General features: G+C 33.2%; 1 protein-coding gene across 2 annotated transcripts in view; it reads left to right on the top strand.

Annotated features, from left to right (window-relative positions):
- Dnajc24 (DnaJ heat shock protein family (Hsp40) member C24) overlaps positions 1-25,471 on the top strand; it is a 51,669-nt gene that overhangs the window by 23,754 nt on the left and 2,444 nt on the right. Inside the window, exons 3-4 of one of the 2 annotated variants that reach the window (XM_005327453.5) lie at positions 10,592-10,730; positions 22,026-22,094. In XM_005327453.5, the coding sequence (XP_005327510.1) occupies positions 10,592-10,730; positions 22,026-22,094 (208 nt within the window). The remainder of the gene's footprint in view (positions 1-10,591; positions 10,731-22,025; positions 22,095-25,471) is intronic. The other variant, XM_021727833.3, reaches the window with a different exon arrangement.

Here is a 25,471-nt window from a genome sequence, read left to right as displayed (position 1 = left end):
GTTTGTTTTAATATATCAACTTAGTCATTTCTAGTTTTTTAACTTGAAAGCTTAGCTCTTGGTGTGAATAATTTTGCTATCTCTCCCTGATGACCCAAGAACAGCTCCCCCACTCCTGCATTTGTAATTTTTGGAGATTTGTAATAATCATAGTTAATTGTGGCAAGCAGGAAGGGGAAGTGTATTAGGAAGATTTAACCTATACCTGATAAATATTAGACAAGGTGATTCTGTACTCTTTTTTTTTTTTTTTTTACCTTTTCCAGTATTATTTCCTTCCTAATATAGACTCTGCTGTAGAGTGTTATTTTGGAAGTTAGTTGCATGTTAAATGGCAGAGGAAGAATGCATTCCTGGAGTCCTACCTTTTGTTTATCATTTCACTAAGACATCTCCTCGACTGTGTACTTCTAGAAACCTTAGGGACTTAATGGTGGTGCTCATGCCCATGGACTCCTTCCTTCTAGCTACACTTGATTCTTGCTTTCTAGAGGGTGATGTCAGTAATGACAGTGGAGTAGACCTAAGAGAACATCAGGTTTCCTGTTTCTTTTACATTTGAAAGGAAAGCAAGACCTCAGAAATGAGCCTCACCTCCTTCAGCAGCTGAACAGGAGTTTGAACCAAAGTGCTTCTGAATCACAAGATGGCTAGAGATCTGGGAGAGATTTTGGAGGCATTTAGGGGAGACTGGAAGAGAAAGGGCAAGAGGGCCATTAGAAACAGCTTTGTGAGAAAAGCAGATGAAAAGGGGGTTAGGAATTATTGGTAAGGTCTAAATATGGCTGTCAAGTGTTTAAAGGATAAAAGAGCAAAGAGATGGAGTTATTTGGAATTAACTTGGTGTTTTCTTTGTCTTGTTCTGGGAGAAGTTAGGGATGTGATAAGTATTTGAAAGGAGAAGGTTCTTGGTTTTTTATAAAATTGTCAAAAATTAAGAATATTGTTTTTTATGAAATATTTTAATAAATCCTATATATAATGCTTTGATTATTCCAAAGCATTTTTGCATGAGGAAAAATATTGGGGAATGCTGTTATATTTATCAGATGTTGTGGTCAGAAAAAACTAATACCTTATTATTTATATAATTCTCTCAATTTTACCTTTCCCATTTTATTTCTCAACAAATGTCATAAGAAATGAGTTTTTATTATCTTTATTGATGTTTGTCTCAAAATATTGTAATGATTAGACCCATAAAAGCTTGTGAACTCTAAATAAAAATAATCACAATAAGTTTTATTCAGTGTTTGTGTGCTGCATTTTGAAATACCTTAATGTTTATTATAATCTATTTAGAATGTGTTTCCACTGTAACATTATAGAAATTCAGCAGTGGTCATATTGGGACTTGGCAAGACAGTATACGAATGGGATTCTGTCCCAAAAATCATTGATAAAAACAAAACCACCATCCAACTTTCTTTTTGATGAAATATTGATAAGATCTGCTATCATGATGACACCCTCTTTTTTTGGTACTACAGAATTGGTATGTGAAACATTTATACTTTCCTTTCAGAAAGGCTAGAAGTGAGTAGAGAAAGGAAGATTAGAATTAAAAAAAAATTTGTCCTTGCCCATATTTAAGTCTTACAGCTACTGTCTTAGACTGTTTTGTGCTGCTGTAACAGAATAACAGAGAAAATAACGGAGACTGGATAATTTATAATGAGCAAATTTATTGACTCACATGCTGGGAAGTTCAAGATCTAGGGACTGACATCTGGCGAGAGTCTTTTGCTGTGGCATCCAGTGGCAGAAAGCAGGAGGTAATGAGAAAGAAAAAGAAAGGATTAGAGAGCAAGGGCTGAATTTACCCTTTATAAGGAACTTACTGTCCTAAAAATGGCATTAATCTACTCATGAGGGAGGGCAGAGCCATCATGGACCATTTACCTTTCAAAGGCACAATGGCAATCAAATTTCTACATGAGTTTTGGAGGGGACAAATACTCAAACCATAGCAAATACAAATCCATTTTTTTCCAAGTGTATTGTTGAATGCAGTCATCTTGGTGTGTGTTTGTTCTCTCATTCCTCAGTTTGAAAAGTATTTGGTGGATGGCTATTGAGCTGGGACACATTGCCATATCATATCTGTTCATGGTGTTAGCTGAATAGAACGGCATAGTAAATACTTGTTTACTAGGAAAAAAAGTATGAGAGAAACACAAAACTGCAGCCTCCAGTATTTGTCCTTTGTTCTATCTAGTGCTGACTAAAATCAGCAAGTTCCAGGTTTTGTGCTTTGGGGAAAAGTTTCATATATGCAATTTAAGTTCACAATTATTTATGGAGGACACTGTGCAAAGAGGCATTGTGTTAATCTTTGCCCAAATATCAGACTTAATTAATTCAGTGTTTGTATTGTAATAGAGCTGGAATGGTAGGTTGAGGTTCTTTTATTGCAGGATTTTACTTGTAAGGATAAAGAATGTGATGTAATTTATTATATGCTAGATTTCCATTTAAAATTTATGAGATGGAAAATGACATGGGTAGGGATGTAAGCAAGAGAATTTGGAAGCAGGTAGGACAGATAAGAGAGTTGCTGGAAGATGAGTGCTGGGGGGACCAGGTGGGACCCAATGTTGAGCTCAGTTTGGAGTTGAGAATAGATAGTATTATGTAGGTAGAATCTGTAGGATATGGGGTGAGGGGAAGGGAGTTTACCCTAATAGTTTTCCCTCTTATTTATTTCACTCACCTAGCATTTATTAGGCATGGTGATGCTATTAACAGAATAAGAATTTCAATAGGGAGTCTAATTTTAGATTTTAGATAATAAACTGGATTTTGAATTTATAGTTTTAGAAAGTATTTTGAAATTTGGTTCTGGAATTCAAGAAAATTTGGAAGCTAGAAATAGGTAACATCCTATTAATGGTACTAAACTCATCTATTAATAACAGAAAAAATGAAGTGCTATGGTCCTCCAACCATGATATCAACTTGATTATTTGGGAATTTTTTTTAATCAGGTTTGCCCAGAGTCCTTTTCATAGTTATTTGTTACTTCTTATTTACAGTCAATATTTTATAAATCAAAACAGAATAATCACCCATGTGTAGTAAAGGATTAACGTTATGTGGGCAATTTGCCATAGGACTCTTACACATTTACCTTTAAGAAATACCAGTTCATTTCTTCTTCATATGTTTTTAGCAAACAGAAAATCTAATGAATATACATATTTTCACTAAAACGTTTTTTGAGTTGCTAGAATTTTCATTGTATTGTATTATGCCATTTTCATAATTTATACATACTTTGTTTTTTCCTGTAGTTGAAAATATTTACCTCTATATCCAGTAACTTAAGTCTGATGTTAATTATGCTCCCTCCTTTAAAAATGACAAAGTTAAAATACCACCAGCATATTGTTCAGACTTCAACAGCTTCTTCTTCAGTGAAGTAAATTGGTAAAGGTTGGCACTTACAATTAGTGGACAAAATCTATCAAATATCAAAAATTTCTGAATTGGAACACTAATGTAATTTTCATAATGGTGTTTTAAGTTAGTATAATAATTGAGGAGTGTCACTCATTCAACTTTTTTTTTTAATATGCATCCTTGGAAGAGTCCATTTGTCATAGAAAATTTTAATGAAAGCACCCATTTTTCTGACTTGTCCTTAAATTCCATGTTTTAAGCAATGGAGGCTACCAGTGTTTATCTCAAACTTTAGCTGGCCTGCAGAATTTAGTGAAATACGGATTTCAAAGTTCTCTGAAGATTTGGGATGGGGCCAAGGATTTGCTATTCTAACGAACTCCCAGATTATGTCAATACTGCACATCTGAAGACAACACCACGGTGACACATTGTCATTCACTCCAGATTTACCAGTTTAGAAAGCAGACTTAGTATATGGAGAGAATCTAAAATTAAAATGAAAATAATAATAACATATATATGTTCCAATATGTTGTTTTATTGCCATAAAAATCTCAGCTAATACTAAGATTTCATAATTGAAGTATCAAGTTATAATTAGATAATTAGGAAACAGACAATAGACCAATCTTAATAAAATGTTACATTGGTGTTTTTGTGTTTTTTGTAGTGTAAATGATTCTCTATTTTTATATCAAGATAAGTTTCTTAATTTATTTGTATTAATGTTTCTTATCCTCAATAAAAGGCATGAAAATTTAAAGATGAGTTATGTAATTGAAAAACTTCCCTAAAATGTGAGGACACAATTTAGGTTTATAAAGTTATGTCAAGTCATTGAAGAATAGTAAATAGTAGTTTGCTAAAACTCTTGAAATAGACACCTGTGTACTGTTTATATAAAGAACCACAGATAATATCACTTGCAGTATTTTTAGTATTATGACATGATATTTTAATTTTGGGTGTACTTAGGCTTTCTTCTAAGCAACATTTAATTGTTTTAAATTTTTTTTTATTATTAGAATTGGCAGATATACTCAAAAAAGACAAAACTATTTCCACACACTATTCTGTAATTCAAACTTCATTAAATCATATATTGGTTTTTCATTAATTTTCTATGGCTTTTCTATAATTTCTTACTAATATTGGAATAAATTTCTTATTTTTTCTTTATGGCTTAGAAAGATTTGCTAAATTCCTTTTTAAAATTTACACATTTCTGAAGACATTTTTCTATTGAAATATGATCAACATACAATGAAAAATGCAAAGATCTTAAGTGTTGGGTTTGATAAGTTTTGATACCATGCAGTCACCATTCCCCCAAACAAGATATAAAACATTTCTTTTGCTCCAAAAAAATTTTTCCTGCCACATTGCTTAATTCCTAACCTCTACCTTTAAACCAACTTTGATTTCTGTCACCATAAAGGAGTGCTGAAATTTGTACTTCATATCCATTCATGTAATCATATAGTACATATTCTTTTGTTCAAAATGTTTCAAGTATTTATTTTATATTATTGATTGTGTTATAGTTTTTCTTTTTAAATATTTATTTAGTTGTAGATAAACGCACAGTATCTTTATATATTTTTATGTTGTGCTGAGGATCCAACGCAGTGCTTCACATATACAAGGCAAGCGCTTTACCACTGAGCTACAGTCCCAACCCCATATTTTTTCTTTTTTTATTGTTGAATAGTATTCCTTCGTGAATTGAGTAAAATTCATTAGTATATATTCCTTTTAAGAGGCATTTATGTTTTCAGTTTGGAACCAATATGAGTAAGACTGTTAATACATTCTTTTATAAGTCTTTCTATAGATATATGTTTTTATGTTTTATTTCTCTTAGATAAATATCAAGGAGTGGAATTTCTTGACCATGGATGTATATTTAACTTTATAAAAAACTCTCTATTAGTTTGCTGCTATCCAGATATGAGAGTTCCAATTTTTCTACATCCTTACCAACATTAGGTGTTATTGGGGTTTTGTTTTGTTTTGCTATTCTATTAGGCTATTTTATTAGGCTACTGTGATCTTATTTACATTTTCCTAATGACTAATGAAAAAGTTTGGGCACAAATTCATGTGCATATTTTCTGATCATCAATTTTGGCTTGAAAAGTTTTTTCCCCCTGAGTTTTAATTAGTTTATCTTTTTATCATAGATAAAAAGATTTTCCTTTATTTTTCCTTTGGTGTATTCTAGATACAAATTTAGATACGTGCATTTTTTCCCCAGTCTATCTCTTGCCTATTCATTTTCTTAATGAATAGGTCTAGTGAGTGAAAAGGTTTAATTAAAGTTTCAAGTTCAATTTATGAGTTTTGTGTCATATGGTTTATAGTTTTTGTTTTCTATCAAAGCAGTCTGTGCCTACTGTAAGGGTCAAGGATATTCTCTTTTGTTTCCTTCTAGAAACATTATGGCTCTGTGTTTTATATTTATGTTTCTGGTTCATCCTGAATTAATCTTTGTGTATGGAATGACATAGTGATTAAGGTTATATTTTTCCAGATGAGTATCCAGTTGGTAGAAAACCATTTGTTGTATAAATTCTTTGAATCTTGAGTGTCCCCTAGAGGCCCATGTGTTAAATGTTTGGTCCCTAGCCTATGATGCTATTTGGGTAAAGGTAGAAACTTTAGGATGTGGGGCCTAATGGAAATAAGTTTGTGGAGTTCACATTAAAGCAAATTGATTGCTATGAGTGATACTTCATTTTGTATCGTACTTATGTACATTTTTCTAAAGATAGATCTTGTGAGGAAATAGGGTAAAGGAAAGTCCTAAACAACATGTGCTACACACAGCCAACAATTATCAACAAACAGAACCTTCCAAGAAAACTATGATATCCAGAAGGAAAGTTAATCATTAATAGGAGAAAAACAAGTTGTACTTTTTAAACATTTTTTAAAATTTTTAATTGTTGATGGACATAATACCTTTATTTTATTTATTTATACAGTGCTGATGATTGAACCCGGTGCCCCGTGTATGTGAGATAAGTGCTGTACCACTGAGCCACCACCCCAGCCCAGCAACTTGTATTTTTATAGTTAAAAGTTCCTGCTTGCAGGCATGTAGGATTGCTTGCTGATCATAATAAAAAGATGAGGAATCCAGCTACTCAATAGCTCTGCTTACTCATGTTTTAAACTACTCCCTGGGTTAGTTTTCCTGTATTTCATTCTTCTAGCATTAGTTAAGTCATTGGGACATGCCCTTGATTAGGGATATTGGGACCCTAGTCCCTCTTCTTTCTCTCTTCTCTCTATGACTGTCATGAAGTAAACAGGCCTTCTCTGCCATGCATTCCTGCCATGATATATTACTGCGCTCCCACAGGCCTGAAGCAGTAGGGCTACCTGATCATGGACTGAAACCTCCAAAGCTGTAAGCAAAAATAAACAATAGGTTGATTTATCTTAGAAATTTGTTATATCCATGGAACGATGACTAATACAAATACTTTTCCCAATTGGTTTATCCTGAAGTGACTGGTTCCCCCCCTTGTTATTGTTTTATGCTTTTGTTAATGGTAATTGTATAAAATTTTATTTTATCTTTCTTGCAATATTTGCTAATTTCTTAATTTTGAGGTCATTGCTTTCAGGAGACTTAGTTCTTCCAACTCCACCTAAATACATTTCAATTTAGTACTAAACAAAAATAAAAGTCAGTTAAAATAAGTGAATTTTGCAACATTAATTTTAGAACATGCCTATTTTATTAATTAAGGGATATCAGTATTTCTTTGCTTAATGAATGTTATCCTTGGAACTCCCTGGTATTTGTAAGATTCATTTGGAATTCTGATAATATAAGGAAATCCGTGTTTTGTTTTGTTTTATTCCAAGTTCCTCAATTAGATAGTAATTCTTCAGAATACAGAATGCTTTAGATTACACCTGTCTTTTATTTTACAAATGAATGAATGAAATTAAGATAGCTTTGGGCTCTCAGGAGTGGGTGGTTTGGCTAGTGGGAATTATGGTAGAAAAGGGCAAGGAATAAACTCCCAACAAATAAGAAGAAAATGACAGTGGTCTTTTATGGTGGTGTGATCATGAATAATGGTGCCTGCTTCTCATAGGAAGGCTCAAATTAGAAATAGTAGAAGAAAATTAAATATACACTTTGTGATTGGAAAGTTTTGAAACCTAGGATTAGGGCTTGTTTTCACATTGAGAAGAGAGAATCGTTTCATATTTTAAACTCAGTGACTTAAAACCACATAAATTTATTCTTTTACAATTCTGTAGACTAAAGTATGAAATCAGTACAATTGGCCTAGCATCAAGGTATTGGCAGGGCCGTACTCCCTCTGGAGAATATGGAGGAGAATCCATTTCTTGTCTTTCTATCTTCTGGTCACCACTGGCATTCCTTGGCTTGTGGCTGCATTAGGTCAATCTTTTAAGGCCAGCACCATCTTCATATCACCTTCTCTGTTAAATCTCCTGACTCTTTCTTACAAGAACACTTCGATTGAATTTAGGGTCCTCCTGGATGATCCAGGATAATCTCTCCATTTCAAAATCTTTAATTTAATTACATCTGCATATTCCTTTTTTTCCTAATGAAGTAACATTTACAGGAACCAGGGCTTTGGACTTGATATCTTTGGGGGTCATTATCAGCCTACCACAGACTGTATTATTGTTTTTTAGACCTTCACTTTGTTCTGGAACTTGATGTCAAAGCAAAATTAAACTTAAACTTTAGTTTCCCAAAGAGCATATTTATTTTCATGCTATAATAGGCATTTTATTGGAATATATCCATTATATGCATGTCATGAAATAATATTGCATTCTAGTAACAAAACAGAATGGACTTGAAAGTCTCAGATGGTGAACTACTTATTTTATTAATAGTCATGAACTTCCAAATTCAGGAACGAGATCATATTTTGACTATGATATATTTGATATGACTCATAATAAAATTTAGCAATGGTTTTTACTTTGGGGCAGACAAGAACGAATTCCTAGTTTTTTAAGGCTTTCTTGGTCAGGTTGGTGCGAGACCAGGCCTAACAAGTTAACTTTCTATTAGAAATTACCAATTTTTAAATCTGTACTCCTATTTTATAGCTAGAATCTTAGAATGATTTATTTCTTCAAGGCCTTACTTAATGTTTGTGATATATTGAGATTAAAAGTTTCCACATGAATATGTATCTTAACTGAACCATTGTAGCATATTGGAGTGTGTTCCATGTATTAACATTGAATCAAAATAACATCTTCTTATAAAGTATTGGGTCAGCTAGAGAATTTTAATGCAACCAACTCTATTTTGGTTTAGGGATATTGTTTGACTATCCCAACTATAGGGATTGCCAAAACTTTGGTACATAAATGATTTTTATGAACACCATTAAATGAAGATGAAACAATAAAGCCTTAGTTTCCTTTTCTTTTCTCCAGTCATTATATTAATTAGTTTCAATACCTAAAATGTTAGTAACTGACAGATTTGGCATAGGGAGAGAGGAAGTTTGTTGAAGCCCTAGAATCTGTCTTTCTCTTATCTTGTATGTTTATAGTTCTTTTGTGTGGCCAGATATCATGATAATTTTATTCTGCTACTGAGAATCATCAACACTGTGAAGTTCACCATAAAAATGATTCCACTATTAAAGACAGTAGTCCATGATATGAAATGAAAACTTTCTGAATTTGAGTTTGAGAATGAAGTCACTTAGCTATGTGGTACTTGATGCAGCTTACTGAAAACTTTGGTGCCGTTTTGTTGTCTGTAAAGCAGTCTGTGAGAGAATTAATATTTTTATTTTTTTATTTTTTAGTTGTAGTTGGACACAATACCTTTATTTATTTATTTATTTAATGTGGTGCTGAAGATTGAACCCAGGACCCCACAGTGTGCCAGGAGAGCGCTCTACCGCTGAATCATAATGTCGCCCCAGAATTAATATGATTTTACTATTAATTTTGAGTATATGAACCAACCACATTGGTTCATGTGGTTTCATGAAATGGGAATATGACTATTTGGCTTTTCATTTTAAAAATTTGAAAAAAAATAGAGAAAGAAAAACTTCTATACTCAAAGAAAGTTTCTAAGTTTACTTTTGAAATTAAAATATGTTCTGTAATATATTGAAAAAAAACCTTTAGAGTAATTACTGGTTGAAATTTTTGAATAAGTGGTTTCTTATTTACTTGAAAGTAAAAAAAAATTCTATATCTGAATATATGCTATCCTTAGGTTATTTTAAGTGAAATGTCTGTAAATTTAAATAACATTTGTTTGCTGAGAGACTGCTGAAAACCAAACGACATATTGATTCTTCTGGAAGAACTGTTGCATAAAAAAAGAAGGGACAACAGTAGAGAAAAGAAAGGATAGTGTAAGTGAGGTATCCAGTAAACCACATTTTATTAGCATTTGAGAATTTAGTTGATGCAAAACTTTCTGATTTTGACCAAATAGTATGAAAAATTATTATATTAAAAACATTGTTGAAAATTTCTTAGTTAGAAAGCTTACATGAGAAATTTCTTTCATGGATTAATTTATATTCAAATGTTTTGAATTTTTAAAAGTTGTTTCTTACAAATCTGGCTCAGAATAACCAAATCACATAACTTTGAATTGGTAACTTTAAAATCTTGAGGTTTGAGGAAGAATAGGAAAATAACTTACTTTTATAATTAGATACATTTTATTTTATGATTGTAGAATTTAATTTCAGAAGAAAAACTTGTAATCCATTTGTAATGATTACTACAGCCATGCATATTATATAAGGGAAGCTTCATAGTCTGCATAGTTTGTGTTCTTCCTTTTTCATGTCCTGCTTGTCTGCACGTACCTATTTCTATTTGTGTTAGTCATACTCTCTAGGTAAATTGTCCATGAGACCAATGATTCCATGAGCAAATTATCCAGAAAATGCTGTCTTTGCACGTTGTGACAGATCATGTCACTGGTGGATTTATAGCTACTCCAATGGTCTAATTAACCTGGCAGTTGTCTCCTGTGCCCAACACTGTTGTCTCATTGCCTTGCATCTTAGTTTTCAACTTCTTATTACCCCCTTAACTAAGGTTTGGATTTACTTTTTTTTTTTTTTTTTTTTGCCTACCCCACACAACTCTCTCTCTGTTCACTACCCCCTTTATTTTTGATTGGCAGTATCATCCAGATAAACAAAGTACAGATGTGCCAGCAGGAACAGTGGAGGAATGTATACAGAAGTTCATCGAAGTTGATCAGGCATGGAAAATTCTAGGGAATGAAGAGACAAAAAAAGAGTATGACCTGCAGCGGCATGGTAGGTACTTGTGGTGAGGAGCCACAGCCCATGGGCAACTTTTGAAGCACAGTATGCAGCCTCTCCTGGGGAGCATTTTCCAGCATTTGCACCAAGTTATTGCCACCTTTACTCCCCTAGTCCATCATTGTTTTTAATTATGCCCTGTTCTTAGTAGTGATTATTTTGTGTCCATTGAGAAGTTAACTGAATCACAAGGATGTGGTATCTTATAAATCTATGAAATTTACTTTTCATTAACTATTAACATAATTACACATTTCTAATTAATATGTTTTTATATTTAAAAATTCTTTTGATTAAGTTTAATTATACTATGGATTAAAACTTTTACTATAGTGCTCTAGGACTGTATACTGTATAAATAACAATTTAAAAGAAAATGGATAATACCATAAAGCATTCTGCTCTCTTTGGGACCATTTTAGCCTAGGTTACATGATTATCTCTCCAAGATAAACTATTCCTTATTAGGTTGTTATAAATGATACTTTAGGAATGCACATTGCCTAAGCAGTTTTTAAAAATTGTTTCTTTTATGCTTTTTGAAAATAGCTTCTTAAAACAGTAGCAGGCTGTTGTGAGAAAGAAAGGGAGAAATGTAGGTCAGGTTTGTCACACATAGACTGCAGTTACACGAAGTGATAGGCTGTCTTTCAGCACTGGCCTTGGGACAGGAGTCCCTCAGCCTTCTGTTTGGACCTTCATGCACCCTACATGCTAATGGGGGGAGTCAATAATCAGTTACAGCCTGTGGGGAAAACACTCAATTGCTCTCTCCAATAGCACATCAGGCTCAGCATTGACTGGGATGTGTTGATAAAAGCTGTCTTGTAGTTGATTATTGAATCCCTTCCCATGCCCACACTGGCACACGATCAACCTCACAAAATGATTTTAAGGCTCCTGCTACTGAGGTTATGAAAATTTGATTTGAAATGCAAGGCTTTATTTCCAAACACAGCATTATAGAATGGAGCCAATGATAATTTGTAAAACATCCATACTCATTTTCATAGGAAGTTGTACCAATAAAATTAAGTACTTCTTTTAGTGTGGAATACCTTTGCATGAAAAGACTTAACTGATTGTTTATGTCCTAGAGTGGTAGGTTTTAGTAGTAAATTGTTCATAGTACTAATTAGCTTTAAAGCCCTTCTACTTCTTTAAAGACTAACAGGTTTTGTTTCGTTTTGTTTTTAATATTAAGAATCTGAGGTATACTTACCTTTTTAAAGAATATGCAGATTTTCAAGTAGGGCTTAAATGTTGCATCTTCTCTTTGGTATATAATATCTATGTAGTAAATGTGTTTGTTCTGACAAAAAAGTGTAGAAGTGGCTACATATCCATAGATAGATATATCATTTTAAACTGTGTTCATGTGGTATAATTTCTCTGAAAGTCTTGGATATGATAGTTCTCTCATGTTGTTTTTGTACATCATTACCAGTCTTTACTATGTAGAGTTCCACTTTGTTTAAGATAGCAATAATATAAAACTGTACTCTAATGTGTGTAGGGTATGTATTTTCATTGTCCCTCTGCATTTCTATCATTCCATAGCCTGTGTACTCTAAAGAGCAGATTAATGAATTTGACTAAAATTCTATTGTCCACAGAGAAAGGGTTAGGGAGGGGTCAAAAAGAAGAACAATCTTTCTTATTGGGCTGCAGAGTTGGGTAGACCAGTAATTTAAAGGTAGACCAATAATGAGCTACACGCCCAGCTCTCTTTTGAGCTTTTTATGTTTTGTTTTTAAACATTTTTGTTTTGGTATCCAGGATCATTCCCAGGGACACTCTACTACTGAGCTATAGCCTCAGTCTTCACTACATTGCCCAGGCAGCCCTCAAACTTGTGATCCGCCTGCCTCAGCCCCACAAATTGCTGGGATTACAGGCATGTGCTACCAAGCAAGCTGGTTTTAAACAAAGTGTTTATTTTTGGTTTTGTTTGGTACTGGAGATTGAACTACTGAACTCAGGGGTGTTTAACCACTGAGCTACATCCCCAATCCTTTTTTCTTTTTCTTTTTCTTTTTTTTTTTTATATTTAAATCTTTTTATTTTGAGACAGGATCTCACTAGAATCTTGACAAGTTTCTAAGTTTGACTTTGAACTTAAAATCCTCCTGCCTCAGCCTCTTGAGTCACTACAAGTGACTACAAGTATGTGCTACCTTGGTCTAGCAAAGTTTTCTTTAGGCTTTAATGGAAGCACCTGTGGTCTCCTATGTCACTGGGGACTCTTATAGGTTATTGATGAAATTACACTGAGGTTTAGACAAAACCATATACAGTAAGAATTGACCCTGATCCATATACCTAACCTGGAACTTATAAAATGTCAATTTGTTTTGAAGTTTTTCAAGTGGGTGATTACTGTTCTTAAAGAACTGTTTTAAAAGAACAGAAGAAGTGAGCTATTCTAAAAGAACAGTAGAAATACAATTTTCGTGACATTTTAATACCTGAATCTAGTATTAAATATGTATTTCTTTACTGTGGACTCCAAATAGTGAATTCTGTGTTTCAGTTTTAGATGGAGATTGGCTTACTGTTGAGATAAAAGCCTCTTATTTAAATATAACTTTCTGTTTTTAAACTTATCATACCAGAACTATTTTTCAAAAATCTTATAGTAAACCTGTTTTCATATTGTTCTCTTGAATACCAATGATTTTTTTTTCTTTTCAACTGTTTTAAAAAATTGGCTCCTCAAAAAAGGAAATGAACTTGAACTTCTCAACAGTGAGGATTTAGATTTGATAGAAGGGAAACCTTTGAGAGTGATAATTTGTTAAAGACCAGGATAGGTTACCAAGAGAGAGAGAACTGTTATAACCAGGTCAAAGCACTCTTTTTTCTGGGTCACCCCCTGGGGACATAGAAATAGCTTTGTTATACAGAACTCTTTTTCCATGTGGTGTTAGTTCATCGTAAATAACTTTCATAGGGGGTGCTTTAAATATGTTTGTTTCCTGCCTGCTTTTAACTTGCAATATGAAATAAATATGAGCTCTATAATATTGGGAAGAAGGTGGGAGATACTTTATTGGCTGATGTTGAGTGCTTTTTCATATTTCACAGCTCAGACTTGGTGCCTTGTTTTAAGGAAAACCTCATCAATATTGCCCACAGCCATATAATTGCCTAGAAGATGATTTAAAGGAGTCCTTGATGTCCATATTTCTTTGCTTCTCAAAAGAAACTGTCAATGGATTATTTCTATTAAAGAAAAAGTAATAATCTAGGGCTGATAACTTAAAGTAAAATACATATTTTTTTCTCCCTCATTTCTACTTTTATATTCTTAGTTGACATCTTGGGGCAATGTTTGCCAGGCTGAAGAAAATCAAGTATTAAGAAAAGGATGAGTAATATTCAGTTCCAAGAGATTATACATTTTGAAGGCAATGTTAACTAGTGAATTTAATCAATTAGTTCCAGTTGGCATATTTACCGTATTGTTTGTAAGGATGCTTCCAAAGACAGCTTCCAGCATTCCCCTGAAAAGCATATTATTCAGGACTAGGCTTTGCATTTCAAGCAGATGAGCATTTTGGAAAACCTTTTCAGGATTTTTTAAGTGTTCACTTGAATAATGTCTGTTGAATAGATTTTGGTGCCTTTATAAATTTGTGGAGAGTTTTCTCATATATTAAACACATTAAAAAGCACATCAGAAGTATATCATGGGGAAAAAAATAGGGATTGTGATTCAGTAGCTTTGTAATGTGCAGTCCCAGATTTCTGATGCCTCGGTGGCCCTGCAGATGACATAGTTTATGAGTTAAGTTACATACCCTGAAGAGAAACAAACCTTTAAATGCAGTTAATTAGATTAAACAATGCTTAATGAGTGGGTTGTGTTTGAGATCCTTCCTGATCTAGCATATAGTATTTTATACTGATATATCTTGGTTTTCTATTAGTGAGTTATTTTGGTGATGTGGTGCTTCCCATTCCACCAATTGGCTAAGTACTTAAATAACCAAATCAGCCTGGCTCAAAGAGCAATATGGCTGGAACTTATAAAGCCAGTGTGCCTTTCTTCATAGGTAATCAGCTCCTCTTCTTAGCTAGATACAGTAGATCATTTCTGATGTTGTTTTATACAATTTGCTGCATCCCTTTATTAGGATAAAAATTTGAGAACGGAAGATGAGGAAATCTTGGAATAAGTCAAGAATAGTATCTTAAAATTCCACCAACATTTATGTGTCAGATAACTTAAGTCAGCATGTAATTTCTTGAAATTAAAATGAAGAGTTCTTATAAAAAGGGTGTTAGTATAACTCCAAAAAAACTTACTTGTAAATGTAGATACTTTTAGATAATATGGATTTGGGTTAACTGTTAGGAGTAATATCTTAAGACCAATAAATAGTTGTGTAAAATATGTCCTAAAATTGACCCTTACAAAATACTTGAATTAATTAGATTATGGTTTCCATTTATGGTCTTATTATTATTTCCATTTGATTTTAGGAATTTCAAAATTGGCTGTAAAAATTAGCTTCAGGTAAAAACTTGAAGATAAACATCAGAGGGTATTTTTTTTTCTTTTTGGTGACTGTTTCTGGGAAAAGTAAGTATGTGAAATGATGCAGAAAATCCATCTAGACAGTTGGGGACTGGCATTATCTTGAGAGGAAGAAGAGTGTACAGATATAACTTTCTGTGAGGGTCCCACTGCCTCATCTTATTTGTCAAAAGAAGGTTACTACTCATATTATCTCACATTTATTTGAGTGGAAATAACGGCTTTTGCAATGAAAATGTATCTTAAGATCATTTTTCATCATTTTTGAATAAAAATGTGGCTAAGAATACTATGGACAAGATTCTAGTTGTAATTCTGGTACATTTAAATACAATTTGGGGATCTGACTTAATAGTAAAGAAATATAAGATTTTAGGAAGTTTTTATTTCTGACTTTAACCTCTCCCCTTCTCCTTGGCTACTTGGCCCAGTTTAAATCAGTGGGTCCAAAACCAAAAGGGGACCCATTCTCCTTGCCTTTTTTCCCCCTCAGACATGAAACCTTGGTTTCATATTGTACTCTGATTACTTAAACTTTGCTCTGTTTACAACCAATGAATAAGAAATGTAAGTTGACATTTTTGCTTTTTTCAATGTTTTTCCCCTATATGATTTTATTCACACAGCTGCCCCAGTAGTCCATCCCCAGATTATAACACATAACTTGAGTATTTCCGTAGCTGCTCATTGCTCTTCCATTCTCTTCTTCCATTCTCTTCTTCTCCCATAGTCCTTTACATTTTGATTGATCTAGCTTTCTTTTTTCTCTCTTCTATTTAAGAAAATTATAACTCCCCCCTCTGTCTCCCATTGCATTTGCCCATTTACCTAGAATTTTCATGGGACAAAACCTTTAAGTTTGTCCTTATTACTTTTTCCAACTTAATCATCTGCTACAGCCTAAAGAAAATCATCTCTGGTCCATGTAGAGGCTCTCAGATCTACTCATATTGTTTTTCATTATTCAGAACACTTTCCTACTCTTGTAGAATATTCTTTGTTCAAAATTTATCTCAAGCCCTCCCATTTTCCCCACCCCACCCTCCCTCCAGAGTCTTTCCTGATATTTTAATCCATTATCATTTCTACCTTCTGAATTTAATCCACAAAATTAATTATTTTTGATGTTTTTCCCCCTGTGGTACCTACCTTTTGGTTCTGTGTTTGATATTTTGGAGGGACTAAAAAAGTTATATAGACTATGGCTTAGATCAGAGTTAATGGACTGACAATAGTCAAGTATGTCAACCTTCATAGCAGTGTTACAAATCCAGACAAGGTCAAGAGTTGCTGCCTTCTTCCTATACTGTGGAACTACACCGAGGCTTTTCCCCCTACTACTAATTGATTGGTTCTTCATTTTCTATGGTCTAGACTAAATGGTTCAACACAAACATCATGAAACAATAATAGCTTAAAAATCTGTCATTTATTGAGCACTAAAAGTGTGGTAATTGTCTTTTAAACATTGTCTAAATATTCATGTGAGGAAGGTATTAATAACTACTTTCCAGAGAAAGAGTTAAAGACTCCAAGAGGTTAAGTAATTTGACTAAGGTCACACAGCTAGTAATTGATAGGGGAGAATTCCAAGCCATTTTCTCTGACTCTTAAATCAGTTTACTAGGCTTCCAAGTTTTGTACAGATTGTGTGTGTATAGTCTGCTATTTCAGTTCCCAAAAGTCAGGGATGAGACATTTTTGAGAATCAGAACAAAAGGCCAGGCCTACATCTGCTGCTGTTCTTGTTTGGTAGTTGAAACAGAAGGAATTCAGTTTCTGGGTTTTTCATTGGGGACCTTCTTGAACATTGGGTTTCCATTTAGTAGTAAGTCCTGCAATTTTTTAAATTCATAATGAATATCCAAGTTTGTAATTTTTCTTCAGTGTGGAAAGCCTTGCAGTTGTGACCTTAATTTTATCTGAGAAAAGACTGTAGGATTATATGACTTAACAAACAATTCTCAAATGTTGCCTGATTCTTTCTCATAAGAGACTTTCCAAGAGACATTATGAAGACACATTGATTATCTTCAACTTATTTACTATATGAAAAGTTTCTGTATAGTGAAATTATTTGTAAGAATGAAATGGCTGTTTAAAATTACAAGACAAGAAGATACTGAGTTAGACCTAAAAGAAAACACTGCTGCTTGCTTTAACTCACACACATATACACAAGCTCACACACGTCTTTAAATTTGGACTAAGCTTTTGAAATGGCATAAAAATAAAAATGGTGGACTAATTGTTAAGTGAGAGTATTTCATGATCACTTGAATAACGTGACATTGCCATGCATGAATAATATGGACAGAGCTGCAGATGGACTTGATCTTTTAGCCAGTGTACAATTGAATGGGACTTTAAAATACCTCAGCCATAATGAATAAATTCCTTTCCTCTATAGCTTTTTGTTGCTGTTATTTTTTATTTTTACTTTTTAAAAAAATTGTAGCTACAGTTAGAGAAACTTTATTCAGACTGGAAGTGTAATTATTTACAAATTAAAGAATTGTTTTTGAAATTTTATTAAGAGGAAGTTAAAAAAGACTGGAATTCCATTGTCTTGTAAAAAATAAAAAATATTTATTGATTCCCAAATGGAGCTGAAAAAAACCTTTCCTCTTTTAGAAAGTTGTGAATGACCCAGCGAGAGCTCTAGTAAGCTTTACTGAACCAAGCTGCTAATAGTTATTTAATGTTATTCTTCAGTGTGAAAGAATCTCCATAGATTTTCCTTTTAATCTCTTTGAATTGCAGGCTCATAAACCTCTCTGATGAGCCCTGCCAGTGTTTTCTTAGATCCCACTGTTGAGACAATAGAGCCACAGAATTCTTTCACCTCTTGTTGTCAGACAAATCCAATAGAACACAAGGTCAGAAGGGCCTATACTTCTAAAGGTTGAAAGATTCTTTTTCAAGTAACCACATAAATTATTTGATTTTATCATTATATTCCTCAGGAACCTCTCTAACTATAATACACTGCTTTCTATTTGTAAAATAAATTTAGAAGTTTTTCTTGCCTCCTTATTTGACGAAGCTTGTGAGCACAGCACAGGGTGTGAACAGATCTTAATGTCCCCAGAAAACTTAGAAAAAAATTGAACCCATTTGCTTCTAAAGAATCAAAGCATGTGTAGTGTCATTAGACTCAAGACTGAGTACACCAAATGCCAGGCAATGCTTTTCTTTCTAAATGGCTGTGGGTTTTTCTTTTCTTTTGTCTTTATCTTTATTTTTAATAGTTATTATCATTCTATAGTAAAAATCCTAGATTCAGATCTTGGATCTAGTCCTTTAGTTAAATCACTAAGGCAGTTTATTTTCTCAGTATTTTTAGTCATGTTAACAGGACAATCTTGAGATAGGACTTAAATTTGTAGATACTTGTTAGAATATTTCATTGTAGTGAGCAAAATCTTTATAATATGTAATACTACCAAAACAAAAAACAAACAAACAAAAACCTAATCTGTTTTGAAGGTGCTGTGCCTAATTAGTAGACAATTATCAAAATAGGGTTCCTGTGAATTAATTTAGTGGATAGGGAAGAATTAAGTTTTTTAATTATAACTACAATGGTGGACAAGCAGAGATTATTGTTTAAAGAGGGAAAAAAAAACACATTTGTTTGTTCCTTGTAATTGTAGTGGGGGTTGGGGTGGGGGGATGGAATTTGCTGTTGCCCCCTACTTGGACACCTGCCTCTCAACAAAAGATCTTGGTCACCCCCCGCCGCCCACATTTAGAGTCACCTTTTACTTGTATGTACCCCGTGTGCTCATTATAAGGTTCTCCTGAGATCCAATTTTCCTCTGAGTTAATCATCCCCAGCCTCTTCAGAAGTTAGATTACTATCCTTTCAAAGAATACAACTTTCCTATGAGACACTTCTTTAATTTTTCTTTCCTTATGTCTATTAAAAAATGTAACCATTAGAGTCTCAATACACTACCTTTAAATTTTTTTCCTCAAGTATAATACATATAGGGAAGTGCAGAAATCTTAGCTTGATAGATTTTCACAGTCAGCACACCCATTTAGCCAGAAGTCCCCTTGTGACTTCTTCCAGTCATCACTCTCTCCTCTGCCCCTATACCGTAGGGAACTTTTGCCCCTTACATTTCGTATAATGTAGAGTAATCACAAGTGTTCTCTTTTATGTCAGATACTGATTTCTAAAACCAGAATCTCCACAGAAACTTGAGACTATGTGTACATAATATTGAATAATCCGTTCAATATAGAGATATTTAGCAGCTATAGAACAAGAATATTTGAATATATTCATTTTCTGACTCCTGGCAAGGGACTAACCATTTTGTGTTGTTTTCCCTTTTACAGTGAGAGATGGTCTATGCTAATCTTTCAACCAAGAAATGGGTAGCTACTCTGAAGTTTCTGTGCAAAGAGATAAAGATAATAAAAATGTAAAAGCGGTTTTTTTGAGTGGGTGGAATAATAGAAAGGGTTGCACATGAAATAGTAACTAGGTGAGAATAACAATAGCTTCCTAGTAGAGAAGCAGAACAATAGGATGCTGACTTTCTTGGCAGTTATATTTGCAAGTTATTTCTTATTTGTTATTTTTAAATAAAAACGGCATAATGGATATATATGAATGGGTTGTCTTTTATGCAGTTATATATTACAGGTGTCCAAGATAGGTTAAAGTGAGAAAGCTGATTCATCGTCATTATTTCTGCCTTTTCCATCTTTGCTTTATTTGATTTCAAAATTGCATGTCTATAAGATACTCTAGAGTATAAACAACTTAGTGATAAGTTAACAACACCTGTTTTTCCCCTAAAGGGGATGTCTTTTAAGTGGCAATTATTCCCATCCCTAAAATCTTAAGATTGTTTATTTTCGCTGTTCTAGCAAATCACCTTGGTCTTTCCAGTAAGAAATTAAAATATAAGATTATATTTCCCCATCACTAGACTTTTGGACATAGCCAAGGGAACTTTATATAAAATGTAGAAATTAATTTTGTTTTGTTTGGAAATTACTTCACACACTGACACATTCTGCATAAGCTCTTTACAGATATGGAGGAACTATCTTGACCATTAGAAAGAGTCTGTATCTTTGTGTTTTAAGGACAGTTTTGGGACTTTGGGTACCCAATAAATATGAAGTGGTATAATATTTAATATACCTTAATAGAAAACCATGGCAAGTTCAAAATATTGTATAATCTTTTCATCTATTTTAAAATTGTGTAACTCACCAATAAATTTGAACAGGCAGTTATTAAATATAATTAAATTGCAGGCATTCACACAACAGAACAAAGGGAGGCATTCTCAGCAAGTGAACAAGAGACTAGTGAGACAGCTAAAGAAAATTTCACTGGAGTGCGGGGTGGATTTTAGGTTCTTTTTTTTTTTTTTTTTTTTTTAGCATTGACTTCTAGAAGAACAGTACAAGCATACAGGAAATATAACGTGTCTTTAAACACAAAGACACGTGTTTCCTATCTATAGTTGCTTTCTTTGTCCCAAAATACACTTGTTTTAGTTAAGAAAGTACATTCCTGTACTACCTAGACCATGTTCTTATTTATTTAGGTGTGTTCCATGCTCCCTTGGATCTTCCATTGGTAAGAGAAAACTTCAGCAAAGAAAACAGCAGTGGAACATCAACACAGAATAGCTGGGTTGTGGGGCTACTGCTGTATTAAAGTAATTCTTTCTGTAAATTACTTATTATCCTGTTTCAGTCAGATGACTAATAGCCCTTTACATTTTGGTAGAGCTTTTTTCTTTAAAACATTGTATCATTTTTGATTGGAAGAATACTCATTAGTCTGCTTGAACTGCCATAACAAAGTAACATAGACTGGGTGGCTTAAACAGAATTTTTGACACTTCTGGAAACTGGGAATCCAAGATCAAGGTGTTGGCCAGTTCAGTTCCTAATGAGGGCCCTCTTCCTGGCTTGCATACAGCCTCCTTGTTGTCCTCATATGGCCTTTCTCCTGTACATGGGTAGATGGACATACAGAATGATCTCGTGCTCATCTTATGAAGCCACAAATCCTATTGAATTAGGATCTCACCCTCATGACCTTCTTTAAACTTTATTCACTTCCTTAAATTGTCATATTGGGCTTAGGGCTTCAACATATGAATTTGGGTGGGGGGTTGGCGAATAGGGAATTCAGTGCATAGCAATCCTCCTAAAATAAACAAATGAGAGAGTATTTCTGTTGTAGTGATGAAAAAACTGATATACCCAAAGTTAGAAAGTTGGTAAAATAACATCTATACATTGCTTTCTTAGCCAGATATAATTTATCTGACAAAAAGTTTTTAAGTCTCACAAAATAGAGGGTACTGATTATAAACTGCCTTCATGATTTTGTGTGTATTAAATGGGATAAATTTTGACTTAAAGTTTATATGGAATGGCATCTTACATAGAATTTTTTAGTCAGCTAAAGTCAGGTAGTCTTAACATTGCTTTCAAAAGTAGTAGACTGGGCTGAGGTTGTAGCTCAATGGTAGAGCACTTGCCTAGCATGCATGAAGCACTGGGTTTGATCCTCAGCACCACATAAATATAAAATAAAGATATTGTGTCCACCTAAAACTAAAAAATAAATATTTAAAAAGGCAGTAGACTGAGGTTTTAAATAATAGATAACTAGGAATTGTAATGACTATGCTGGAGTTGCCATCTCATTCTTCATAGGTAAAATATCAAAATTAAGTATCTTATTTTATATCTTACAGAAGATGAGCTAAGAAATTTGGGCCCAGTAGATGCTCAAGTATATCTTGAAGAAATGTCTTGGAATGAAGGTTGGAATTTTTTTTTTCTTTTGGACTAATCTACAGTGAAGAAAAATATTAGGAATTTTTTGAAAGAAAGTAAAACCTCATAGGATGTTTGGAAATTGTAAATAATAGTTTGGTTTTACATGTATTTGTGATTTGTTTGGCCTGTTTTTGTTTAATTCTAAACTTCACTTATTGATGTTATTTTTCTACTTTAATTAGATGTTAGGTACATAAGGGTTTATTTTCCATTTGTTTTGTACTACTTTGATTTTTGTATTACTCTCTGTAATAAGGACTTTATTAAAGTCAAAGGGGGTGATTTTTTTCTATTTCTCTTTATGGTGGCAATTGAGATGAATTTCTATTAGAATTTTTGTTCATTTTCTCCCTATATGGAATCCTAAACTCTCAGGAGAGGGCTTTCCATGGAGGCTTTTCCTGTCCCCACCATAAATTTTTGATTGTCTCTTAATAAGAAAAATCAGTCACTGTCCTTGACCTATCATGAGTTCATGTCTTTTCCCCTTTTGTATCATTAAAATTTTAATTTCTGCATTCTTTTGATGTTCCCTGAAAAACTCTGGGTAGACATCATTACATTATGAAAACCCTTTCCAGACATAATCCATGAGTATCATACTTTGATATTTCTCTGGGCAATTGAAGAAAATCTTATAGTTTACTAGAATTTTGTATATTCTTAACCTATAACTATTATTCAGCTTGGGGTGCAAATTACCTAAAGGATTCTAAAAATGTTCTAATGAGTGTGAATGGTAAAAGATAAGCAGAGCCATCCTTTTCCAATGGCAGATTCTTTATTTATGCTCTAAAGAAATGGGTCACAAGCCATATTGGCTTAGAAGGGTAGTCATGTTTTTACCTATTTGACCATTCTGCACTCAACCACTAAAATTAAATTACAGATTCAAAATTCTAATTTTCAGTAAATAATTGAAAGCTTCAGATTTTTTGTAATTGAGGTTCCCAAATATTAGCAATAGTCTAGTTAGAATAAACAGGAAGGGCTACCGCTGTGAAAATAATACAACAGTGACAGGCTTTTCATTGCCATTTTATGGAAGGACAAACTAGAACATGTCTTTATTAGGGAGACCTGCTCAAATAAATGTGTATTTTTTGTTGTTGTTTGTACCAGGGAGTGAACTCAGGGCCACTCGACCCCTGAGCCCCATCCCCAGCCCTATTTTGTATTTTATTTAGAGACAGGGTCTCACTGAGTTCCTTAGTGCTTCACCATTGCTGAGGCTGGCTTTGAACTCACAATCCTCCTCCCTCAGCCTCCCAAACTGCTGTAAATATATTTTTTTAAGATATAATTTGCCTCCTATCCATCAGCATATATGTATCTGTTTAATCTATTATTAAACAAATTAATTCTTGTTTTCATTGATAAGTCTAATATACTTTATTTACTAATGATTCCTAATGATGCAAAAATAAAGCAAGCTTGTTATAGTTTTTCTTCTTTTATTTACCTTTGAAATATTTGTTAATAGTACAATTTAATTTTAAATTAAAAATTTAGATTGGTGATTCAAGTACCTTTGTTTAGTATAATTTTTTTTACTACATGGACTTTTTCATACAAATGAATCTACCCGGATATTGAAGAAAATGAAATCATCAAGGCTTATCAGAAATGTTATTGTCCCTGGAACTCTCCAAAGTAAACCATTGTAAAGAAGACAGGGATGAATCCCATCCACAGCCAGTGAATCAGTATTAAACAGATACAATTAAATCTTAAATATATAGAACAGCTTTGCTTATTTAAGAATTTTTATCTTTGTAAAGCTGGAGATAATCCTTGTCCTCCTGAGAGGAAATACTGAACAACAGCTGCATGAAGCCATTATTCTTGCAGGACTATTTAAAAATGAATAAGAGTTGTCTTAGCATATTAAGTTAAATAAAAACTGTGATCATTTGGGCAAGTAAAAAATTTTTTAGATTCCTTCAGGATTGTTTTCAGAATGGCCTTGGAAGGAAAAGATCCAGAAATGGAGAAAAGCTGATGAAACCCTACATGATGGGTATAGCCAAAGTATCTGCTGCTGGATCAAAGAACAGTATGAAGTAGTGCATTTTCTTATGTTTAAAAGGCATATATTCCTGGAACATTTGAGAGATTGACGCTAACCTTCCCCTTACAAATTAGTCTAGTGTAACTTGATCATATTGTTGATCTTCATTCACTATATTTAAAATTATGATTTCTTTGAAAATAGCACCTTGTTTCAGAACTTGATGGTAGTAAGAAATTTCAATAAACTTAATTTTTAGTGAGCACTAACATTTGGAAATATCTATGACAAAACTCCACAGTAGCTCATGCTGTCCTCTGTGTCATTTACCAAGCACGTGTCACCTCAGATTGTCTCTTAGTGTTCACTGAGGTGGTAAAAAAACAAAAGAGGGGGAGATTTAGCTTAAAATCAATGAATGGTTGGAATACGTATATTTTTAGATATTTTAACAACAAAACCATTCACTTTGAAAACATGCTGTAGTACATGTATATTTGTATATTGCTTAGATAGGGAAGACGAATTTCTGAAATCAAAATTAAATTAGTCTTTGTGGAGAAGAAAGGCATTGTGGGGAAGAATAAAAAACAGGATTGATAGTATATTCATGTTTTTCTTACTGATAAGCATATAAGTTGGCTTATTGCTCATTTTTTTTCAATTTTTTTTTAGTTACATATGGACACAATACCTTTATTTTATTTTTATGTGGTGCTGAGGATTGAACCTCAGCTTATTTATAAGCTTCACATGTACTAGGGTAGCATTCTACCACTAAGCCATAACACCAGCCCCTTATTGCTAATTTTTTAAAGATTGGATTTGATATAGAGCAAATACATTCAGTTTAATTTCTCTTTTTTTCATACTCCATGAGTTATAAATATTAATCAAGTTTGAAAACTGAATGACAATATTTGATCATAGGAAATCATGAATCCTTTGAGAACTCCTTTGTCTCTAATAAAAAATTATGATATTGGTAAAATAGATACTGTGATTAATACGTTGTTTTTCTTTGATAGTTACTTCCCAGAGATAATAAAAATGGAAGACCAGAGGAATCAGAAATTCTTTCAGTCCAAGGACACTAGTAATTAAACTTTCCAGAGAGAGGACATACTTAAAATTTCTACCATTATGAGGAAACCATTGCCTCCTTAGGGCATCTCACTTCAGACAGTTTCCTGTTGGTTCATATATCATTTGTAAACACCAAACAATCAGGTACACATACATTCCCCATAATCGGGTGGGGGAAACTGCAAAAAACTATGGTGTTTATATATATTGAAATCATGTGGTACCAGAAAGGATGTATCAGTCATTTCTAAAAGGATAGACTCT

Source organism: Ictidomys tridecemlineatus, chromosome 4, assembly GCF_052094955.1.
Source record: "Ictidomys tridecemlineatus isolate mIctTri1 chromosome 4, mIctTri1.hap1, whole genome shotgun sequence".
NCBI classification, from domain to species: domain Eukaryota; kingdom Metazoa; phylum Chordata; class Mammalia; order Rodentia; family Sciuridae; genus Ictidomys; species Ictidomys tridecemlineatus.
This window is presented reverse-complemented; position numbering and strand designations above follow the sequence as displayed.